Here is a 25,596-nt window from a genome sequence, read left to right as displayed (position 1 = left end):
CATCTTGAAAATTTTGCTCGTAATTTAAAAAAGCAAACATGTACAATACAAACAGGGCCATGTATGAAAGTTCAATGTAAAAATATAATATGTATAAGTAAGTACTCACAAACTAAAATATCCTATTACCATTTAGATTTTCACAAAAGACAATAACTTCTTCTTTTCAAAAGATAGATAATAACTTCTTAGTTTTTATATAAATATTCGAACTCGGTGCCAAATATTATTTGTATCGATAATAATTTAAACTTTATTTAGCACTGATTTTGACAATAAAAAGAGCGTGTGTGCCGAGCACACGTGTCAGAAGTGAAACTTCTTTGGCAAGATTCAAAGATGCCAAAATCGTCGCGTTAATCCATGACGTGACGGTATTGACATGACGCGACCTTGAAATTTTACTCTAAACAGCCTAAAGAAGTTTCACTTCAAAAATAAATATTTTTTTATTTGTATAAATATTTTAATAAGCTTACAGTACAATGACATCAATATAAGTCAATATTCCTAAACAAACAATAATATCGGTCATTTAGGTATAGTTAGTAAATAATTTAATTATGTACCTTGTGCACGGAAATATATACAATATACATTTTATTTCCATGATCTTGTGACATGTGATTTGTACAATATAGTGGTACAACAGTAAAAATTCAATGTTATTTATGTCAGTCACAATAACTATTTGTAAAATGTACCGAGATTTTGATATTTATTTGTATTTTTGTAAATAAAATTATACTACATGTTTTTGAATAGTTTTATTTTAATTAACTAAATTTTTCTTTTTCTATAGACGAATCAAGCATTATTCCTTGGTATAAACTCTAGATCGAAATTACTCAATCTAACTTGAAACTGCTGTTGACTGTACTTCATCCCTTCTTCCAGAATGATTGTCTTTACTGTGAAATTTCGTAGTAAATGTACTAAGCCGGCCTTCAACTGCAGAATACCATATCTTGCTCCTAGACATACTCTATTCCCCCTCCCAAAAGGCAAATAGGTTATATCAGCTATTTTGTGCTTATTTTCAGCAGAGAACCTTTCTGGGTCGAAAACTTCTGGGTCAGGATAATATTTAGCATCATGGTGTAGCTCAAATATTGGTACGAAAATCTTAGTTCCCTTGTCGATTTTAATATTGCCAATTGGAAGAACAGTATCCTTCACGCATTTTCTCGTCACATAGCCCACGGGTGTGTGAATTCTCATTGATTCATTCACAACCATGTCCAGCACTTTCATACTACCTATGGCATCATAATTCATCGAACCATGTAGTTTGAATGCTTCGTCTATCTCATTGTGAACTTTAGCTAAATATTCTGGATGTCTACCTAATTCCAATAGACTATTGAATATAACAGTAGCAATAGGTTCCACGCCAGCTGTGTAGAAGAAGAAAGCTTGAGCTGCCAATAGTTCATCTGTAGGTTCTAATTGTTCATTTGAATCCTTATCCACCATTGTTCCCGCATTTTTCAAGGACACACACACATCAGCAAAGTCGTGTCTCTTCACGTTATCAGCTTCCCGCTCACGTATCACTCTTTTAATTGCATTAATGATAAGATCCTCGAAGTCTTTAAACATCGATATGCCCAGCAAATTAAACAGAGGATTACACAAATGTCCGAGAGAGAATTTGAGATTTAATTTGAATGATGATTTGAAAGCATTCTGTGACATTTGAAGAAAAGGCGAATCGAAGATGGACTTTGTGCCTACACCAAATACAGCGGCTCCTATCGCAGCACAGCAAAACGAAGAAATAGTATTGAAAGCATCACCTTTTAATAAAACTGCATTTTCTTTCAAATGTGTTACAAAATCTATGGCACTTTTATCAATTATATAGTACATGGACTTCAGCTTTGTTGTCGTGAAAAGGGGAGTCATATGTTGACGCATTAGCTTCCAGCGATTTCCGTCCATGAAAAGGATATTATCCGCTAATAGGTCATCTTTGTTGACATCCAGTCCTCTGTGGTTAAAGGAGTTGAAATCCGTAATCAACACATGTTGAACATTCTTTGGATGAGTTACGTATAAAGTAGGTGTTAGAATAGATCCGAGGCCAATAGCGGGTTCATTAGGATGCTCCTTGTAAACTTCCCATAAGTTTTCGAAAATTGCTTTGTCCTTTGTTAGAAAGCCCCAAAACACTCCCATAACTTTATTCTTCTTGTAAAACGCGACATTTCTCCTTTTCCAATAGAATTCATTGTATCTTCCAGTAAGATAAATAAAACATAAAACTGTTATTATAAATGCAAGCAGTAACACGATCATGTTATACATGAATGTTTTCTTCGATGGATGTGTTAATACTGATTTTATGGCGTATTTATATTAATGACACACTCTAGTGTTATCTTTAGAGATAATGTACTTAAATAAATAAGCATCGAGTGCACGCTTATTTTAATATTGGATATGAACATATTAGGTTGCCCTGAAGTTCGTGACCGCATCTACGCTTACGACCAAGCGTGATCGCGGTCAATTGCCGTAAAAATAAGTTCCATGACAAATAATTTTCACTTTTAAGACAGCTTCTATGAACTTAATTAACAATTTAGACATCTCTGTCTATCTTGTCTTGATCAGTACCTAAATAGAGTTAAAATGTTATACTTATGATAAACAAAGTGCCAAGTGGACAACACTCATGCACCACTCAATAATATTCGAAACAATAACGTCATTAGATGAACAACGTTATTAGACGTCGTTGATTCCAAACATTCCTTATTATCAGCTGCATCTTCAAGTGACACTTCAAACAAGAATCAATTTAAAGTAATTTAAATACCTAATTGAAGTAAGTAACTTAGAACATTATGATAATATTTCCACGTGTCTTATCAAACTGTAATTAACACGGTTAAAAGGGCAAATTTGATTTTTAAAAGTATTATTATTAACCTTTGACAATCGACAACATACTATAAATAACTATCTAAATAACTATCTAATCCATACTATAATAAATTATTATTAATATTATAAATGCGAAAGTAACTCTTTCTGTCTGTCTGTTACTCAATCACGCCTTAAACTACTGAACCAATTTGCATGAAATTTGGTATAGAGATATTTTGATACCCGAGAAAGGACATAGGCTACTTTTTATCCCGGGAAAATGACACAATCCCGGAAATCCCACGGGAACGGGAACTATGCGGGTTTTTATTACTTTATATAATTTATGTTCGCAATCCAAAACGTAAATAAGTACTATAGGTCAGTATTGACACATGCTTTTTAAATTGCCGAAGCAGGAAAAAAAGAAAGAAATAAACAACGCTATCACCTTGACAAAACTCGTTCTCGGATGAGTCGAAACGAAAATTATTTCATATTTAATAACTCAGCCCCCGGAATCACAGACAATAGAAAATCTATTGTGTCGTGGACCGATCGGGCCGCTGGGGGCTCAATGGGTTAATGAACATAAAACAATAAATATTTAGCTATTTATAGACCTTCTGATACTGTTGAGAAAATGCAACTAAGTAATTTTTATGTGTAATGTCAAGTAAGTAATTTTTAAAGAATAGGTAGAAAAATCCCGCCTCTGGATCACATTTTTTCTATTATTTAAAAATTTCTTATGTATGGAGCATTTCATTAAAAAGCTACCTATTAAACTAAATATGAAATTATAGTATCAAGTAGTCATAGCGAGGTCCAATACCACATTTACAAAATGAGGGCATCACTATTTAACGTTAGTCAATGAAACACAATCCAATTGAATTTCAAACATTTATTCACATTGTACATTAAGCTTATTGTCCAATATGCGGCAGATCGGCCTCTTTGTAGATCTGGTCCCAGAACTCCATTCGCCGCTGGTCCACGAACCTCCCGACGGAGTATTTGTCTTGTATGTTAAAGTATTCCTTGTCTGCTGGCGTGTACGGCAGCCAGTTTTCACCCAGACTGCCATCGGATGTGGGGTTACTGTAATTAAATGAATGTCAAAATGTATTGCTAAGCGTAAACTCGAGAAAGGCTCGACCAATTGCGCAAATTTTTTAAAAGTTTTGTTTGTTAAAACAGAAGGAAGATATTTAAGAAGAAAACACTATTTTGAAACTATAGTAAATTTTAAGATTCAGAACTAAAGATACTATTAACTTACCCAGTTTTGGCGAAATCGGTCCACATTTTGGTAATATCATAAGTATATTTTCTCAATTTCGTATCACTATCAATAATGTTTTTATTCAACGAATTGTAAAACAAGTAAAATAGGTCATCTGCGTGACTGGCGCCTTCTAGATTTTTAAATGGCGTCATTTTTTTAGCTATGTTCAAATCAGTATCGAAGTTAAATCTATACATGTATACTGGTACTTGCTGACTACTGTATAGATAAGCAAATCTATGGACATTGTATGCAAAATGTAAATCAGTGGCCATATCTCGTATACTTTCAGGATGATCTTGACTAAAATTCCCATTGCCAACATAGAATCTTTTTATTCTTTCTCCAACTTGTATTATCTGCTCTTCAGAAAGTCTATCAGCTAATATACTAGGTACAAGGTATGAAGGATTTATATTACTTATGTTCAATCTTAATAATTCTCTGGAAATTGATTTTATACCATCCCCAGAATTATACCCAAGCATAAGTGGTACTTTTCTCGTGTTACCATGCGCAAGAAGTAACACAGGATCCTCGTTTATAAATGGCTGAACATTAGGAAATTTAGCTTCTACAACTGGAACAAATTTTGGACCCAAATCTCTATATCTTTCATCTTGAGTCGATGTCTTGCTATTAAGGTTTGTGAGATTGCCAGCTGGTAGACTGCGAAGAAATTCCAATAATTCCCCGACATCATTTGTCTTTTTTCCTAGTACTTCACCTGCTCTAAACGCTCTCTGTACCATGTCCCTCCCTTGAGCCCAGTCCTGCAGAGAAACTCCACTCTGTGCTATAGCTTTATGGAACAATCCCTGAGCCATCGGTGATAATATAAGATACGTGACAGCCGTCCCTGCAGAGCTTTGCCCAAATATGGTGATGTTATCAGGATCACCGCCAAATATAATAATGTTTTCTTTTACCCAGCGAAGGGCCATGACCTGATCTCTCATTCCCGCATTACCTGGTACTTCGGGTATGTCTAAAGAGATATAACCTAAAAGTTCCAATCTGTAGTTAATAGTTACCAGTATGACGTCATGTTGTATGATAAGATCTGGTGAGTACATATCGGAGTTGCCTGATCCCTGGTCATAGGAACCTCCATGAATAAACACCATCACCGGTATTTTGGACATTGTATCTAGAGATTTAGTATAGACATTCAGGAATAAACATTGTTCGCTTCCAATTGACTGAGAAGATTTTAAATTAACTTGTGTACATACAGGTCCATGCTGTGCGGCATCACGAATACCGTGCCACGGTTTGACTGGTAGTGGTGCCTGAAAAAATCGCATGTAATCAAATATCAGCATTATGAATATGTATGGTAGCTACGATAAATGATAATTTACTAAACCAATAATGGCACTATAACCCTCTGGTGGATTTTAAGTTTAATTGTTGCAAAGGGTCTGGTAAATTTCAAATCATTTTTAAAATTCACCTACAACCTATTGATAACTACAGACAGTACCTCAAACCTGTGCTTTCCAACAGGAGCTTCAGCATATGGTATTCCTTTAAAACTATAATATCGGGATCCATCATAAATCCTTTCGACCGTGCCCTCTATCTTGCCATCAGTAACTGTTACTATGGGTCTCTTCTGAAAAGGAAAATGTATTTTTAAATGTGGAAATATATGTAGTATGTTATTTAATATTCATAGTTTTTCATATATTGTTAAAGACACTCCATTCTGTTCTGGATAATAATGGAAAATAATGTTCTGGATATCCACAGAATATTTAACAGACATAGCATAGAAATTCAGTTAAATATATTTACACGACAGACAGAAAATCAAATAACTATAAAAAAGGCACCATATACAGGATGTTCCTATAACTAAAAGTTCTATTGTTTGTTTGTTGTTAAACATTAATAAAATAAATATTTGAAGACAATTTTAACACACGGCACGATCTGATCCCATACTAAGCTTTCGCTTGGCTCGAAACCAATGGCTGATAGCATACATAATAAATAATTTTAAATAAATTTATATATAGGTATTTAACATCCAGACACAGAGCAAACATCTATGTTCATCACACAAATATTTGCCCCGGTTGGGAATCGAAGCCACGACCTCTGGCTTGGAGGGCAGGTCCACTACCAACCAAGCCAACCGGTCAGTCGAAGGTAAAACACTTACATTTCTTATGTCCGAGTGAAAACATGATGTACTAGACACGTATAAGAAGATACAAATGATTTTGTTTTTATTAAACATTTTCCTGTAGACATAACAACAGATAAACTCTGAATGAGAAATGTTAATAATGGATACCGTTATTATATGCAATCGAGTTGGCATACCTCGGGTTAAGGAGGAAAAATAGTCTGTCTGTATATATAACCTATAAGATATGATATATGAGCTCATATTGTAACTATATCAAATGATATGCAATTAAACCACCGATCAATTGTTTTTACTTTACACTGACAGTTGTACATCTCTGATATAAAATTATTTGCATATTAATCCAAATGCCTGAATAATTCCGTTTTTTAAACAAGTAAAAAAATATCGTACCAAGAAAATATCGCTTACTTACATTAAATTTTATTAAAATTTCTATAGTGCTTCGTTTTAACGAAATTATAAACACATTTGAAAACCATCCTCACTTCAAACAAAAAACAAACAAAAATACTTTATTGTGCACCAATAAGTTAAAAAAAATTACAAGAGTAAATATATAAAATAAATAGACACAGTTGAGCACAACAGGCGGTCTTATCGCTAAGACAGCGATCTCTTCCAGACAACCTGGTGGTCAAGGAAAAACAGTGTAAGTATTAGTTTATGGGCAAGAGGTGCATTTATAAAGTTTAAAATACATAAATAAAATAGTATAAACACAGAGAACATATATACATCCATAATATACCTACATGCATATACATATATACATAAACCTACATACACATACATACATATACATACATACATAAAAGTAGGTTACGTAGATAAAATAATATAAATACAAAGTACATATATAAGTACATCACTTCTGTGGCACCCTGTATATACATATTATGTAGACTATATACTGTGCATACCAATCACAGTAGATTTTTGATAAGAGTTCGGATCACCAAATTAGATAGAGCCAAAAACCAGAGTAAACTAAAATCCTATTAAAAAAAAATAACAAGCTGTTACATTATAGCCTATAGGTAACTAAGGTTCCGCTTTTCGTTCGGAATCCTAAAAATATAAATATACTGTATTTAAACTCCAAGTCTCCAGACTCCAACAATATAAACACATAAATGTACCGACTTTCTTTCACACATAACGAATTCTATTTGTAACCTTGACCATTGTCAATATTATCTTTATGTTACAGTTAGGTACACGGTGGTCCATATTGTTCATAAACAATAACAAACATTTTCCTCATAGAAAATCACTAGCGAAAAACCTATGTCTCGAGACATCGTATTAATCTATACAGGAAAACAGGTATAATAACCGACTCATCTATAAATATTCCTCAGTGTCGCATCGTTCTTTGTCGCGCCATAACAAAAATGGCGGGCGCAAAAATAATCGCCATTTTGGCGTTTTGTATTGCAGTTGTAGTGTGCTATCGCAGTAAGGACAAACAGGTAAGTTTTTTTTTTCAAACGTTTTACTATTTTTGTGGAAAAAGTTGCGCCTTCCATATATTTATAGCAATTACACGTATGCGTTAAATGGTTACACCTAGCAAAAACATTAAAATCCTATAAAGATAACGGAATCGCAAGAATTTTTAGAATTTTATCAAAGATTTAACAGTAAAAAGTAACCAATACGTCATATAATAAATACAAGACGATATACGCATGTCTGCCTGGTATGTATCAAACTGCTATTAACCGCAGCACCGATTTCGTAGAAAATTCAAAAATATTCTTTTTTCCAAACATCAAATGCTAATGCCTATTGTGCCTACATAACTACTAATAACTTCTTATATTTAATGGATACACACATGCCTTACGTTTTACGTTGCCTTATGTTCGAGCCATTTAAATTCACTTTATTTTGTTGACATAAAAATATGCACTTGCATTTTCGATACTTCACCTTGAACTCAATGAACTATATTGTTATCAGCAGTATATTTATAGTAAGTACTAAGTACCTATATTTTTTATTTTCAGCAAAAGCCTATAGTGACATTAAGAGAGGGTAAAATCAGAGGCACAATCGGGACCATATATGACGGCTCATCATATTATAGTTTCAAAGGTATACCATACGCCGAAGCGCCGGTTGGAGAACACAGGTTTGAAGTAAGGACCTTTTTGTATCAAATTAAGGATATTTTATATATTTTGCCCATGTAGAATTCCTTTCTTTAGAAGCAAATAATAATATATGCATTATTTTAAAAAGAGGAAATAACGGTTTGATAAAACAACAAAACCATATTTTACTTGTAAACACGTACCCACTCATCATACCTTATCTGGTTGGTAAATAATAAAAAGGTAGACATCCTCCGATAAAAATATTTTTGTGCCAATTTCTTTATCTTTCATTATCTTAATTAATGTTTTTATTTACAGTCTGACTCATTACCACCAAAACCATGGAATGGCATCCGGGATGCCTCTCAACATGGTCCTGTGTGCACCCAATATGACTTTACCATCTCACAATACATAGAAGGCAGTGAACAATGTCTATTTGTCAACATATACACAAAGTCTTTGAAACCAGAAGCCAAAATACCAGTAATGGTATTCATTCACGGTGGTTCCTATATGTCAGGATCCGGTAATTCAGACACGTTTTCTCCAGATCTCTTACTGGAACATAACGTGATTCTAGCCACTATTAACTATAGACTGGAGTTACTAGGATTCCTTTCTGTTGACACCCCAGATGTACCAGGAAGCGGGGGTATAAAGGACACAGTAAAGGCGCTGAGATGGATCAAAGAGAACATCGCTAAATTTGGCGGTGATCCAGATAACATTACTATATTTGGAGAAAGTTCAGGCGGGTCCTCCGTTACGTATCTTATGCTGTCTCCAACAGCCAGGGGATTGTTTAATAAAGTCATCGCTCAGAGCGGTACATGCTTCGAAGACTGGGCTCAAGCTAGAGGAATGAAAGAGAGAGCTTTTAGAGCAGCCAAACTATTGGGCAAGGATACAAATGATGTTGGAGAATTGTTACACTTCTTGAGAGGCTTACCAGCTCTTAATCTAACTAACCTTACTGAAAAAACAATGACGGAGGAAGAGATATATCGAGGCTTCCCTGAACAATTCATCCCTGTTCTTGAAAAACATTATAAAAATGTTCAAGCATTTATAGACGAAGATCCAGTACAGAAAATGGTCAATGGAAAAGTGTCAAATAAAGTACCGATAATGTTGGGTTACAATTCCGGCGAGGGCATATCAGTTATATCTGAAGAAATAAAAAAACTAGACGTTAAAAATAACAATGTAACATATTTCGTGCCAAGGCAAATCGTTGAAGCTGTCTCAAAGGAAAAAGCTTTAGAATTTGGTGACAGGATTCAGAAATTCTATGCAGGAGATAGAAGCATATCAAAAGAAAACCCTGATATAGTCCGTGATATTTTAACGGATACAAATTTCGCGTACAACACACACAGATTTGCTTATCTCTATAGCAAATTGAACGCTCCAGTATACATGTATAAATTCAACTATGAAACCGACTTAAATATAATCAAGAGATACTCCTCTTACAAAGACTTGCCAGGAGTTAGTCATGCTGATGACTTGTTCTATCTCTTTTATAATAACCTTAACAAGGAGGCATATGACAACCAACCGAAGCTGAGAGATATTGCGTATGAAGTGACCAAGCTATGGACTGATTTTGCTAAATATGGGTAAGAAAACTTTAATTTATTACGATGAACATATCAATTTCTGGCTTTGCATTATGGTAATCGGAGAAAGATCGATGGCGTCAATGTATTAGCTTCTGCGCAATTGGCTAGTCTCACATAAGGTTGACCGTCGAGATCAAAATGCATACTATAATCCGTATTAAAGCAATACATCCTACTCTAGGCAAAATCTTATTGATATTGTAAAAAAATTTTTCACTTTAGTAACATAGACGTGAACTTTAATATGCGTCTAACTCAGGCCCCGGAACCACAGACACAATAGAAAATCTATTGTCTCGTGGACCGATCGGGCCGCTTGGGGCTCAATGGGTTAATCGTAATATTATAACAGTCATCATAATATATTGAAAAAAACTATTTGCTTGTGAATAATGGAACTATACAAAATGTTCTGCCTATTGTGGTTTTCAAGTGTGTGGTATAATTACGTGAAACTAATATGAATGAGTGTAACCATCTGGTATTACCCTAGAACAAATTCGTCATCCGCTTAAAGAATTTAACTGTCTAATAATATAATTATCAAGAACCGCTGGTACAGTAGATGACGCGTCACGCGAGGACGTAAAATACTCCATCCAGATAACTTATTTAACTTGCTCAAATAAAAAAATGGCTCACGGAAAATGCTGAACATCTTAAAATCTTGGGTCCAGAATTTGCGTCGACTTCACTTAATAGATCGATTATACTACCCGTAGAGTCTACGCATAGTTATTAACTTCTTATTTCTTATCATTGCAGTAACCCTACTCCCGATGGCAGTCTGGGAGTAAACTGGCTGCCGTACACGCCAGCAGGCAAGGAATACTTCAACATACAAGACAAATACTCCGTCGGGAGGTTCGCGGATCAGCGGCGAATGGAGTTCTGGGACCAGATCTACAAAGAGGCCGGTCTGCCGCATATTGGACAATAAGCATAATGTAGAATGTGAATAAATGTTTGAAATTCAATTGGATTGTGTTTTATTCAGTATCATCAATAGTAATGAACTGATTTAATACTGTATGGATTTGTTATTCGGCAATGTAATTTAATTGTGATGGAATTCGACTATAATTGAATTATATTTATTTATAGTTTCTTACATAAATTAGCATACCTATATTTATAGCTATGGATGACTTGTTCTTATTACTCTTTACAAAATAGAGAATTTTATAAAAATTTGAATTTCTGCCCTTTTCGGGTGTGTCTAGCCTTAAAAATGATATGATTCGGGCTGAAAGAAAGCTATGAGATACTAGAACTGTATAATATAATAATTCTGTAAAGCTTTTCCTAACAATATACATCTAAATAATATTTTTTAGTGTATTTTTCAACACGAATCAAACGAGCCTAAACTCGATAAAGTTGAGTCAATATATTACTGAGTTCCCATGGCCACCTTCCGATTCCATCATCAAATCAGCACTATGTCATGATAATGTTTCATCGCTCTCCAATTATCATAATATAAAAACTACTGGGCCTATCCGAATAAAATTTTTATGGGACCAATTCGACACCATCCTGCATCGAACAAAAAAAGAATCACGTAAATTGGTTCAGAAACCTCGGAGTAATCGGTGTACATACATAAAAAAAAATACCGGCTGAATTGAGAACCTCCTCCTTTTTTTTGAAGTCGGTTAATGCAGTCTACCACAGACAAACTACTCGCCTTCAAATCGTTTATACTTAAGCCGGTACCTTTTACCTCCTCCACTACATATAATAACGGGTTCCTTCATAAATATTTCTCATTCAGTATTCGTGTGTTGTTATGTCTAGAGGAAAATGTTTAACAAAAACAAAATCATTTGTATCCTCATATACGTGTCTAGTATATCATGTTTTCACTCGGAGATAAGAAATGTAAGTGATTTTCCTGTACCTATACAATTAAATATGCATACGAATGTGTAGGAACAATATATGGTATCTTTTGTCTTTCTGTATGTCACTTTGGAATTATCAATGAAATAACTTGCCCAAATTTATTTAGAACTAGCTGTGCCCGCGACTTCGTCCGCGTGGAATAGTGACTGCATAGTAGTTACCTACTACTTAACTTTTATTGAATAAACACGTCCTAACATAAATAATTAAAAGAACTGTTAGTAAAATTTAAATACTAAACTGATCTAAAAATAAAAAAATAAATGCCTAATTAATTTTCTACGTAAAATTTATTTTAAATTATGTCATATTATTTTTTAGGCACCAGGAGGGAGAGGAGCAAATTTATTTACCTTCCTTCCTTGTATGGATGCTTTTGACAATATATTGTGCAGCAACTGAGTGCCGAGACAAACGTCAAAACGTAAAGGAATAGAATCCGCTATCGATAGATACTAATTGACATAAGCGTATGTTTTGCTAAGGATTTGTTCACCCTACCAACGACGACGACGACCACGAACAAAATTTTCATCCAGTCGCAATTTAATAAAATTGTGCAAAACACAATTAGAATAAAAAATTAAAATTACCTGTCGTTCTGGTGCTTGGAAATTTTTTTTTGAGATCAATGAATGAAAAAATAGATTTTTCGTAGAAACGGTGGCTCCTAGAAAAAAAATGTATTTGAAGTTTTTTGTAGATAATATTATGATCTACAATTTTGGTAAAAGGTACCAATTTTTATATTAATTGTCCTCGAATTGTTTTTCTTTCCGAATACCAGTATGACGGGAAATTTTAATATTTTATTTTGAACTAATTTTGTCTGGAGGACAATTTTGGTCGTAGTCATCGCCGTCATTACTAAAATATCATGAGTTTATGACAAAAATTAGTAGCAGGCCGAGACTAATGTCAGAGAATAGAATAACGCTAAGGAATAGAAACTGCTATCGATAATTTTTGACATAAGCTCATGATATTTTAGTAATGGTTCGGTCACACCACCAACGACGACGACGACCAAGACCAAAATTTTCATCCTGACAAAATTGGTTCAAAATAATATGTTAAAATTTCCCGTCATACCGGGACTCAGAAAGAAAAAAAAATTCGAGGACTATTAATAGAAAAATAGGTTTCTTGCGATATTCGCCGAGACGGCAAGTTAATCGTTTCCTCCTTAACTTTTACCAAAATTGTAGATTATAAAATTATCTTTAAAAAACTTCACATACATTTTTTCTAGGAGCCACTGTTTCTACAAAAAATCTATTTTTTCATTCATCATTGATCTCAAAAATAAAAATTCCAATCACCAGAACGACTGGAAATTTTAATAATTGATTTTTAATTGTGTTTTGCACAATTTTGTTAAATTGCGACTGGATGAAAATTTTGTTCGTGGTCGTCGTCGTCGTTGGTAGGGTGAACAAATCCTTAGCAAAACAACGCTTATGACAATTATTATCGATAGCGGATTCTATTCCTTTGCGTTTTGACGTTTGTCTTAGCGCTCTTATCTTTCCTGTCTCACGCCTGCAGTAACTAAACCGTATAGACCGTTCAATAAAAATTAAATTAAAAAAACTCAACGCAACGAAGAAAAGTGCATAGAAAGAGGAATAAATAATTTCACAAACTTCCCGAAGATCTTTAAAAATAAATATAATAAAAAAAACAAATCATCGGGGCTGCCATACCATAATTATCATAATATATATAATATATATATTTTATTATGGTACTTATTTTTAAAGATCGTCGGGAAGTTTGTAAAATTATTTATTCCTTTTCCTTCGTTGCGTTGGGTTTTATTTTAATTTTAAACTTCGGCTTCTTATTTTCATGTAATATTTTCAAGTGAGCGAGACCTACTTCTACCTCCATAATACATTCCTACATCATATTGATATCTATAAGTTTGTTGCTCCTTGACATCTTTTAAGTTGGGCCGTAACCGTGCATAAATTTGGACCACAGTGGCAAAAGAAGTGGTATATTTAAGAAAAAAAATTGCCAAGGGCCAGGCCTATGTGGCTTTGAGAACAGTTCAAAATTTCCAGGGTGTGGCTGTCCTCTCGCTCCCCTATCCCCCTCTTCTTTCACAGACTTTCAACCCTTCCCTTTCCATCCCTAGTAAATGACAGAACCGATTATGATGTAAATAATATTATCTAATTGTACCTGGCTATATGTACACGTCATATCCTATCGTTTGATGCTCCATTTGGTTTATTTATCTAACCACTGTCACCCCTAAAGTGCCCTATATGTAATAAACGGATGAACCGATTTCGATAAAACATTACTAATTGTAATTCACCCGTTATGCACATTCATTTGATATATCACTAAGGTATATTTGACAACATTCGTTTCTTTCATTCCCACTTATACCTATTTATAGGTATAGTAAATGGATGAACCGATTTTGATTAAATATGTCTAATTATACTTTACACGTCATGCCCTTTCATTTCATATGTCACTTGAGTCAAAATTCACTTTTTTTATTACCTACCACTTTTATACCTATATCAAATAAATGGATGAACCGATTTTGATAAAATTTGACTTATTTTTACTGATAGGTCGTTCACTTTCATTTAATATAATATCAGTAAAGTATATTCGACAACTTTAGTTATTCTCATTCCCACTTTTACCCCTATATACCTAGGTACAATAAATGGATGAACCGATTTGATACAGTTTATTTAAGAACCAGCGTCGGAAAATATGCTGCCTAACAAAAAAACATCATCTAATTCGGATTATTTATTTATTTATTTATTGACACAGAATCATTCTTTGTACTTACAGTAATAATACCAAAGCATACATAGAATTAAGTAACAATATGTTAACAAAAATACAAACAAAATGGAGTTACATTCAATGTGCATCCAAGTACCTGATACAGAGGTCTAGGACAGTATTTATACTACTAGCAAAAATGTCAATTGTGGCATCGGAGGCCAGCACACGATTTAACAGATGAAGGGCCGAGTGTGTCGGAGCGGTGCCGGCCGCCTGCGTCCGCACACAGGCCTCCGCGAACAGCGGCCGGCGGCGCAGCGACACGCCGGGAGGCGGCGCCCACAACCCGCACATACCCAAAGCGACAGGATTGTCGACGCGATTATTTAATAATAAGTAATAGTGAATTATGAGAGCAAGTTTTCGTCTCAATTCAAGTGAATTTAAGCCAACCATGCCTATTACAAAAAGAGATGGATACATGTAAGGATAATATCCGTAAAGTTTTAAATACAAATAACGAGCAAACTTTCTTTGAACCCTCTCGAGCAGTAGTGTGTATTTCTTTTCGTGAGGGCTCCATATTATTGCGTTGTATTCCAATATACTGCGTACGTAGGCCGAGTACAATACGACGACAGTTTTTCTATCCTGAAACCTCGCCGATTGCCGTACGATAAAGCCGAGGGATTTGTACGCTTTTTGACACAGAGCCTCAATATGTTCATTAAACGTTAAAGTTTTATCAAAAAGTATTCCTAAATCGCGGATGTGGTCGACTCTGCGCAGCGTTGTGCCTTCTAAGCTGTATGGATATACAATAGGTGAACGCGAGCGAGTGTATGTCATTATGTTGCATTTTGAAATATTAAATTCTAATTGATTTTCGTGGCACCAAGAAGTCAAATTTATTATGTCATTTTGTAAAGATAAGCAATCGGAATGAGATTCGATAGTTAAGAATAGTTTTAAGTCATCGGCGAACATGAGACATTGGGCTGATCTTAGTACATTAGGAAGGTCATTTACCATGACCAAGAAATGAGTAGGTCCTAAAGTGCTGCCCTGACTTACGCCAGAATGCACGGAATAAGGATCGGAACGTAGACGTCCGAGTTGGACGTATTGGACGCGACCGTCAAAATAGTTAGCGAAGTATTTTATCAACTTGGGTGTAAAACCAAATTTAGAAAATTTCGATAAAAGAACATCATTATTTACGCGATCGAAAGCCTTTTTAAAATCAAAATAAGCTACGTCAACCTGTCTTTTTTTATCGAGTGCTTTTGCAGTATAATCGACAAAATTGATGAGATTTGTTGTCGTAGAACGTTATTACCTGCTAGCGAGCTACGGTGGCACAAACAGATACACACACATAGCGGTCAAACACTTATCACCCATATTTTTGCATCGGGGGTTTATAAATATAATACGACATAACTTAAAGGATATTTTATGTATAAAATTTACCTAGAAATAAGTATAATTTTAATTTGACCCCTCCCCCCTACTACCTCAGCCGGTTAAAAAAAAGGAGTAGTTTTCCTATTACGGTGGTAGTTATTTCCAGGTAACTCTGTATTAGGTTATATCATCTCCTATTACGGCCCTATTCATAGAACATATTAAAATTACCAGCCCCCCTAGCCAAGTGGCATACGATTTATAGCGTTTCTCTTTCTACAAACGTTGACGCCCTAACGAATACGATAAACGACAGGTAGCCAAGTGGATTAGAACTTGGCGAACGCTTATTCTATTGGATCGTACGCTAATGTCTTCTTCTTCTTCTTCTCTTAATTAATGGCTCCACCCAATAGAAAGGGACTTCGCCAATGTCCAGTATATATGGGAGAGACAGGATTCAAATTTCAGCCAGTTAGACTTGTTCGGTTGTGACATTTAACATTTGGAACTGAGTGGGAAAATGCAGAAATTTTGATCAACTTGGAGCGGCTAGAACAAACACATAAGACAATACAGGTTATATATATTACAGACTACAGGATACACTAATATAGTTTATAAATATAATAAGGGGTTAATACTTTAGTTTGTTAAAGGAAATAAATTTAGATAAAATTTCAACAAATTTGGAAGGCACTAATGTCAACAAACATTTAAAATTTGTGGGACGAGGGATTTCAGGAGGGAGGACGTCCAGTAATGAAGAACGAAGCTTGGTACATTCAAAGAATAGGTGGTCAGTAGTACCTTCATCCAATCCACACTCACAAATAGAGTGATCACGTACTCTAATTTTCGCCAGGTGGACAGGAGTACAAGCATGGCCGAAGCGGAGTCGACAGATAGTGGATGTTACTAGTTTGTCAAATTTGCGAAAACGGAAAAACCACGGTTTGTGTGGAATAGTAGGCTGAATATCCCAATAGAATTTACCTTTTGTGCGGCTGGACTCTTGCCAAAGATTCAACCACTTCCCATCCAAGCGCAATTTTGATAGTGGAACAAGGTCTTGACTATAATTACTGAAGTGAGTATTGCAACCCACTTGCGTAGCAGACTTAGCCAAAGAGTCAGCCATCTCATTACCCCCTATACCAGTATGACCTGGTATGTAAGTGATTTGAATGTGGAGACCCTTGTTGAGGCAATTTAGGAGAACCACACGTATTCTTAAAATCAAGGGGTGACAGGATTTAGATCGAAAAGGATTAGATAGAAGGGCTTGGAGGCAGCTTAATGAGTCGGAAAATATAACCGCTTTATCAAGGTTGTGAGAGTTAATGAAATTGAGGGCTTCGAGAATGCCTGTAGCTTCACCAGTGTAGACAGTAGATAAAGGGGGGCACTTAAACTGAAGAATAATGCTGGATTGAGGGTACCAAACAGCGACTCCCACACATGACATATCGGACATTTTTGAGGCATCGGTAAAAAAGAGGTGCCAATTGGGCCATTTATTGGATACAATTTCATTAAATGTAGCATTTGCATTAATTGTATCTTTAGTTATGCCACAATTTAAAAGGATGGGTGGATTGTACGTAAGGGACTGGAAGTTAACGGAGAAGAGAGGATAAAGTTCAAACTGAACAGTAGGATCAGGCAGACGGGTTAATCTTATAAAGCTTTTTAGTAAACAAGAAAAATTAGCAGAGGGTCGGAGATTTTGACTAGTGGAGATTTGAAGGAGATTATGGAGTTTGGGCCAAAGGATATGGGAAGAGTTATAGATGGATTTAAAAAAATATTTATCACACAGATACTGTCTGCGAAGAGCTAGGGGAGGGTCAACACACTCAACCTGCAGGGCGTTAACCGGGGTAGATTTCATTGCTCCGGTAATCAAGCGTAGACAACGAGATTGCACTTTGTCTAGTTTATTCAGTGCCGTCTTATTGCATGGATCGAGTATGAAAGAAGCATAGTCTAAGTGACTACGCACCACAGCATTATAAATAAGTTTCTGACAGTATGGGTGGGCCCCCCACCATACTCCTGCCAGGGATCGTAATATATTAATCCCCTTTTCGCATTTTTGACTGATGTAGTTAACATGAGGGGAACCAGATAACCTTGAATCCAATATAACGCCTAGATACTTAACTTTATTAGTGACTGGAATTGGTTCATCGTCCAGTAATAAGGTTGGTGCGGGGATGTGGCGCTTTTTAGTGAAAACTACAACACAGCATTTTGGTACAGATACAGTCATACCATGATCCGACAGCCAATCACGCAGATACGACAAAGCTGAATTAAGGCGCGAGGTGATTTCATCCATGTCATGGGACTGAGCAAATAAGGTTATGTCGTCTGCATATTGAAGTATGTCACAGAATGATGTGACCGTCGTGTCCAAGTTGAAAGTGTAGATAGCATATAGAAGAGGACTTAATACCGATCCTTGAGGGAGCCCCTTCCAGGTAAGCCTAGTGGAAGAAATATGAGAGTTATGACGCACTTGAATGGATCTTGACATTAAAAGATTGCAGATAAATCGTATCATCCTCACTGGGATACTCAGCTGTAACAATTTGCTTCTGAGTACCGGAAGAAGTACACTGTCGTAGGCTGACGCTATATCTAAAAAAACGCCTACCAAATACTGCTTTCTTTCAAAGGCTGATCGAATGTCAGTGGATAAAATGCCTAAACAATCCAGTACACTCATACCCTTTCTAAATCCAAATTGAGACCTGGATAACAGTCCCCTATTTTCTACAAGCCACTCAAGTCTATTTTTAACCATGTGTTCAGCTATCTTAGACAGACACGAAGAAAGAGCGATTGGTCGATAGGAGTCGGCACAAGAGGCTTGTTTGCCTGGTTTTAGTAAAGGAATTATGAGATGTGATTTCCAAGAATCAGGGATGTGACCGAATTCATAAAATAAATTTACTAAATTTAAAAAGTACTGTTTGGCTATGGGACCGGATTGGCGTATGAAAGAATAAGGAATGCCATCTAATCCGGGAGAAGAGTCTGAGAGGCCACTGAGGGCTACATTTAGCTCTTCCAGGGAGAATATGGCTTCCATATTGTTATCATGAGACGAGACGAGCGGACCAGTGGCCATAGGGAAAGAATCTAACGAAGGAACAAAGGGAGGGGAGAACTTATCAGCAAATTCTTCAAGCCACCCTGAGGAGTTATTGGAATCTATGTCGTTATAAGAAAGAGAGCCACGAAATTTGCGTATGTTCTTCCAAATAACTGTTGCAGGTGTTCTAGGTGACAGACTCTCACAAAATGTTTGCCAGCCTGCTTTCTTTTTATTTTTAAGAAAAAGCTTGGTACGCGCTGCTATTCTTTTATAGTATATAAAATTTTCAACGGACATGGAAGCATTATACTGAATTTCGGCCTCTCTCCTTGAGTTGACAGAAGTTGAGCATTCATCGTCCCACCATGGCGGAGAGACTTTGCGAGAACCAGAGTTAGAAACGGACTTAAGGGGGATGTTATTCGCTGCTGCGTTTTTAATACAATCCACAAAGTCCGAATAAGTACATAGATTATTATCAAGAGAAACGGAAGGAAGGGACTCAACCAAATTGTCAAGACCAGTAGCATAATCCTGCCAGTTTGCTTTACAAAGTCTGTACATGAGTAAGGGTGGAAAAGGGGAAGTCAATGGGATAACAGACTGGGAAAGAGAAGAAAGAAGAGGAAAATGGTCGCTACCGTGAGTACTAGAAAGGGTTAAATTAGTAAGGGACGGAGCCAAGGAGGAAGAACAAATACATAGATCAACTACAGAGGAGAGACTCTGATTAGGAAGGACTCTCCTAGTGGGAGAACCATCGTTAATTACACAAAGGTCAAGGTCATCAAGCAGATCCATTAACAGGTGCCCAAATGTATTGCAGACAGAAGATCCCCAAGAAGTATGCTGAGCATTAAAATCACCCAATACTAAAAGAGGAGACGGTACGGAGGAAAAAATAAGTGAAAGATCAGGTATAATAGAAGGATGAGGATGAGAAATGTAGACAGAAATAATAATAATAATAATAATAAATTCTTTATTTGAAAACAGAAATACATGTGTACATATGCAATTAGATTTTGGGATAACTTACATATAATTAAAACATAAACCGTAGGTTAATTGCGCTATTTAAACAATGTCTCCTATACTAGGGAATGTCCTGTGTTACAGGAGACATTTATCATTTTAATAGAGACATTATTGCATCTTGCAGCCACAGCGTTAATACACTGATCATGCAAAGGTAATGGAATTCGAGAGAAATTTAAACAATGTTTAAGTAAAAGTGCTGTCCCAGCATATCCATCGGCTCTGTCATCTCGCAGACAGAAAAAGCCAGGAATCCGAAAATGACTTCCGGGAACTAGCCATGTCTCCGAGATGGCAAAAGCTATAGGGTTGTGGGTTGAAATAAGGTCAAGTACTTCATGACATTTCGGACGAATGCTTTGAGCATTCCACTGGAGGATTGTGAGGGCCATTACTGTTAAATAGAGATATGAGATTTATTAGTCTATGGGCAACGTTGGTCGGTATTGAATTTGTTTTTTTAAGAAAAGTTTCTAATGCTGAAACATAAAGCTCAACATTAGAGTTGAGTACAACCGGGGGGTCAGGGTTTTGGGATAAGGCACAACCATTCGGTTGAGCAGAAGGTAATTCCTGAGTTATTTGGCGGTGTGCAGCTACATCATATGTTTTACCTAGTGGTGCATGAGTGCGAGGGGGTATAGAATAGGTCTTTTTGTATGAAGTTTTATTAAGAGGATGAGTTTGACGAACACTATTGGATTGTTTCATAGAAGGGATGGGAAAAACAGGTGATTGTTGTGATCTGGGCGCAAAAACGAAACTGGCTGTTTCCGAAAAGGGTCTGTACACTGTAGGGGTAAGCTTAGAGGCTTCCTCGAATGAGATACCTTCTGTGGCCATCAAAAGTTTAATTGACTTTTGCCGGCTGTGTTCCGGGCAATTTTTGTCAATGGCGAAGTGAGTGCCATTGCAGTGGACACATAGTGCTTGAGATTCTTGAATGGGACAGGAGTCACCCGAGTGGTTTTGTGTACATTTGTAGCACCTCTCTTTTGAGCGGCACTGGTCGCGGATGTGCCCAAAGCGACAGCACTTGTGGCACTGGATGGTTGGGTAATGATAAATTTCTACGGGGAGAGAAGTGTACCTACAGTAGATTTTTGATGGCATTACTTGGCCCAAGAAAGTTAGTACCACTGTTTGGGACGGGACCCAAGTTGTAATCCCATCAAGGCTAGATTTTTTGTTAAGTCTACGTGCTTTAAGTATGCGTCCGTGCCTGTTAGGGAATTCTGCACACTCCACCAAATCATCCATGGTCCATTCTACAGGTATTCCTTTCACAATACCCATGCGGGTGATGTGATAGGTAGGAATGAATGCCTTAAATTTAGCTTCGGCCAAAGCAGGTAAAGATAAAAAATTATTAGCATCCTCAGCCGATGCAAACTCAACCGATATTCTATTGCGGCCAACAGATTTTACTCCGTCTCTTAAAATATTAGGTACTTTTTGACTGTACAAGAAAGATCCAAATTTGATAGGACGGATGGACAGGCCAGCAGAAGGATCGTTTTCTACGCGAGATACGTGGACAATGTATGGTCCAACTTCATCACCACTATATCTTATAGGATTATTTAAAATAGGATCAACAAATAAAGACGGATTAACAGAAGGTAAAATGGGATCTGATGGAACAAAGCGTTTAATTGGGGATTCATCTGTAGACTCAGGTGACGGACACCTTTGCCTCTTATTCTGAGAGATGTCCAATTCCATGCTTCTTTCCTGGACGTCCGGGGGCTTAGGAGGATCGGGTGGGTCAGGGCCCATATTAGTTGATTGTTAGTACACTTACCACTATAACCACAAACTAAACACTTAAATACGAACACAATACAGCTCAAAGTGAATAAATTATTGTTAAAATAGCCAAAACACTAATTTAAAAACCCAAACACGTGTGACAGAAATCACGCCAAATGTCAAAGTCCCCTACGCTAATGTCTATGGCTTCGAATTCTAACGTCAGTCAGCGTACGTCAAACTGTCAACTGTCATTCAGTTTGACATTAGTAATGTTGAAAAATATTCTTGAAATATTCAAATTAAACTGCCGAATTCCGAAAACGGAAAAAGTAAAAAGTCAAAAAATTTTTGAAGTGAACTAAAAAATACAGGTTGTGCTTTAAATTATAAAAATACAAATAGAGGTAAGTTAATTTTGCATTTGCAATGAGGCATAAAAAGATATAATGTCTTCAAGGTTTAAATTTAATTTATTTATGTGTACTTATTTTTCTAGTTTAGAAATGGAGAGACTGCGCGCCAGCCAGGAGCAATTTTCTGCTCTTATAGAATTCATGGAAAGGTACTATTAAAAAAATACAGTTTTGATTCCAAACTTGCTTCAATATTTTTATAATAAACAATGAAATCATTAATACCAAGTGCTTCATTGGTGTGTGTTACCCATAGGTATGGTGACCTCTCTCGACCACAGCGGGGACCTCAGGGTCGACTAAAAGCCGACCAAATGTGGGCAAGGCTCACATTATTACTTAATTCAGTTGGTGGTGGGGTTCACAAATCACAAGAGAAGTGGAAGAAAGTAAGTTTGAACTTGCATCTTGTTAACCTAGCTGTATATTTCAAACTCTCAATTGTTTTGCTATTAACTTGCATCTTGTTAACCTAAGTGTACATTGCAAACTCTCAATTGTTTTGCTATTCACTTGCATCTTGTTAACCTAAGTGTATATTGCAAACTCTCAATTGTTTTGCTATTTACTTGCATCTTGTTAACCTAAGTGTATATTGCAAACTCTCAATTGTTTTGCTATTAACTTGCATGTTGTTAACCTAAGTGTATATTGCAAACTCTCAATTGTTTTGCTATTTACTTGCATCTTGTTAACATAGCTGTATATTTTAATATATTCATTTATTTTGCTATTGCCCTTTTCATGCACCGCTTTAACTCACAACATGTAAACCTAAAGGTCTGGGCAGATTGGAAGACTAAAACAAAAAAAAAGAAAATGTTGATTTCCAACCACACAAATGGTACTGGTGGTGGTCCAAGCAGCAGGCTGTCTCTAACAGTTTTGGAAGACCGAGTCTGTGCCATACTGGGAGAGACTGCTGTTCTTGGTCAAGCTGGCATACAAGAGCATGGCTTTAATGTTAGTACTATTATATTATAGCAACTTTACGTATCACACCAATTCCTCTGTAACTTGCATGGCCAATAATAGATATTTATTTTGAAAGAGATTACATATAAGCCTCTTTCAACTTGTGTAAAATGAATTGTATTAAATAAATAAAACAAATAAACAGCTTGAAAATCTATACTAATATAATAAAGCTGAAGAGTTTGTTTGTTTGATTGAACACGCTAATCTCGGGAAATACTGGTCCGATTTGAAAATTTCTTTCGATTTTAGATAGCCCACTTATCGAGGAAGGTTATAGGCTATATATCATCTCGCTAAGACCAACAGGAGCAGAGCACTGCAGGTAAAACTACGGAGCACAGCTAGTGTTTGAAAATGTAATTCCATCACAATATAATTAATAGATATTTAATGTTGATGAGAACATTAAATATCTTTTAATTATATTTTATTCTTTATAAATCTATATCAATTATACAAAATACTTAGCTAACAATTCCTAATCGTAACATTTGTAAGTGTTAAGAGTATATGATAAAAGTTATAAATAACTAATATATTGATAAAAATAAATATTTTTCAGGCGCCACCAGTACCAAGGAAAGAACCCATTCCTGAAGATGTGGAAATTGAAATTCCTGTAGGCTTAGAGAATTTTAATTATAATAGTAAGTTTTATTAAACTCTATTTACTTATTAAATTAGCCTTCTTCTAGGAGCTGTTTTCAATCGTCATAATATAGTTTAATCGATAATAATTGAACATAATTCATTAAATGACTTGAATAAATTAGTCTTTGCTTGTATCCTAGAGAATATTATTCAACAGATGGAATGGATGAACATTTCTAATTTATAATATAAGTGGAAGTCAGAATTATATTTGCCTCCTTAACATTATTTTCATTACTCAACAGCAAGTGTTCCAACATTGCCAGCATCACCGCTACTGCTAGACCCACAGCCCTCACCACCACCACCACCAGTACGTCCGCCGCCCCCTCTACCGCGTTCTCCTCCGCGTCCCACTGGTCGACGGTCATCGGCGTCACCGCGATCTGCGACTGCCTCGCCGCGACATGGGATGCAGAGAGCTCGCAGGAATCGCGGCTTAACGCCATTTGACCGGGCCGCTACAGAATTTGTGGCGGTTGAACAACGACGCCTTGCACTGGAGGAGACGCGAGAGAAGCTTTCCCATGAGCGAGAAAGAGAAAGGGAAAAGCTTCTCCATGAACGTGAGAGGGAGCGTGAGGAACTTTTCCACCAAAGAGAAATGGAGCGACTGCGGCTGGAGTCGCTAAAGGTTGAGGCAAATCGCGAGCAAACTAGGGTGATGCAGCAAATAGCTGTTATCGGGCAAAGGTTGCTCGAGATATTGCCTCAAGGGCCCGCATCTTAATTTTTTTTTTCATAGGGTTTTAAGTGTATTATTTAGTGCCTTTCTTTTTATTTTTTTTAAGTGCTTGTTTTAGATTTTAATATTTTAATTTAATAGTTTAAGCATGGACGAATATAAGTTTAAGTACAGTATTTTCTGTCCTCAGTCTTTAGTTGTTTTACTTTTTACACGCTTTTTATTAGCTTCACCTGTATGTTTGAATGTTTGTTTGTAACCGACTTCTTTGGGCGCGATTTTGACCCACTTTAAACGGCCAGATTTCGTTCAAACTTTGTAGATTTATTGAGGACCGATGACAATACACTAATTTGATAAAATTATTCCATTTTTCAATTTGCAAAAAGCGTGTTTTTTAGTTTTTTTTAAACTATTATTATATATATCTTTAAATTTAATAGGATTTATATGTACTTAATTTATTTTAAGTGTTTGTTTTAGATTTTAAAGTGAAACTTTTATTACATCGCCTCAAACTTTTTGGTCTGTGTAGCGCATGTCGCGTGTATCGCGGCAACCGAGTAGGTATTACCTACTCGGCACGCGACATGCGCTACACAAAGCAGTGTTCCGAACCGTTCGAACAATTTCATTTTACCGGGGTTTCATAAAACCACACCCTTGGATATGTCGCCATGACCTCACCTTCACCGAGTAGGCCGAGTAGGTAGACCATACCTATTACCGAGTAGACCAAGTAGACTGCACCTTGGAGTAGACCAAACCTATTACCGAGTAGACGAAGTAGACCGCTCCTTCGAGTAAACCAAACCTATTACCGAGTAGAC

The 25,596-nt window shown here is 36.2% G+C and overlaps 3 protein-coding genes across 3 annotated transcripts; 2 read left to right on the top strand and 1 right to left on the bottom strand.

The window, feature by feature from the left end:
• Positions 1-752: 752 nt before the first annotated feature.
• LOC123692782 (cytochrome P450 6B5-like) lies at positions 753-2,346 on the bottom strand. The gene has a single exon (XM_045637572.1). The coding sequence runs from the start codon at positions 2,308-2,310 to the stop codon at positions 808-810; it is 1,503 nt and encodes a 500-aa protein (XP_045493528.1). The 5' UTR covers positions 2,311-2,346; the 3' UTR covers positions 753-807.
• Positions 2,347-6,894: 4,548 nt separating this feature from the next.
• LOC123692781 (juvenile hormone esterase-like) lies at positions 6,895-11,036 on the top strand. The gene is made up of 5 exons (XM_045637571.1): positions 6,895-6,978; positions 7,691-7,801; positions 8,342-8,473; positions 8,750-10,056; positions 10,825-11,036. Exons 2-5 carry the CDS (start codon positions 7,724-7,726, stop codon positions 10,997-10,999), a joined length of 1,692 nt encoding a protein of 563 aa, XP_045493527.1. The 5' UTR covers positions 6,895-6,978; positions 7,691-7,723; the 3' UTR covers positions 11,000-11,036.
• Positions 11,037-22,424: 11,388 nt separating this feature from the next.
• LOC123692783 (formin-like protein 2) lies at positions 22,425-24,906 on the top strand. Its single transcript, XM_045637573.1, has 5 exons — positions 22,425-22,443; positions 22,541-22,601; positions 22,709-22,841; positions 23,993-24,077; positions 24,327-24,906. Exons 2-5 carry the CDS (start codon positions 22,543-22,545, stop codon positions 24,809-24,811), a joined length of 762 nt encoding a protein of 253 aa, XP_045493529.1. The 5' UTR covers positions 22,425-22,443; positions 22,541-22,542; the 3' UTR covers positions 24,812-24,906.
• The last annotated feature ends 690 nt before the right edge of the window (positions 24,907-25,596 follow it).

The sequence above is a fragment of the Colias croceus genome, chromosome 6 (genome assembly GCF_905220415.1).
Source record: "Colias croceus chromosome 6, ilColCroc2.1".
Classification (NCBI taxonomy): Eukaryota; Metazoa; Arthropoda; class Insecta; order Lepidoptera; family Pieridae; genus Colias; species Colias croceus.
This window is presented reverse-complemented; position numbering and strand designations above follow the sequence as displayed.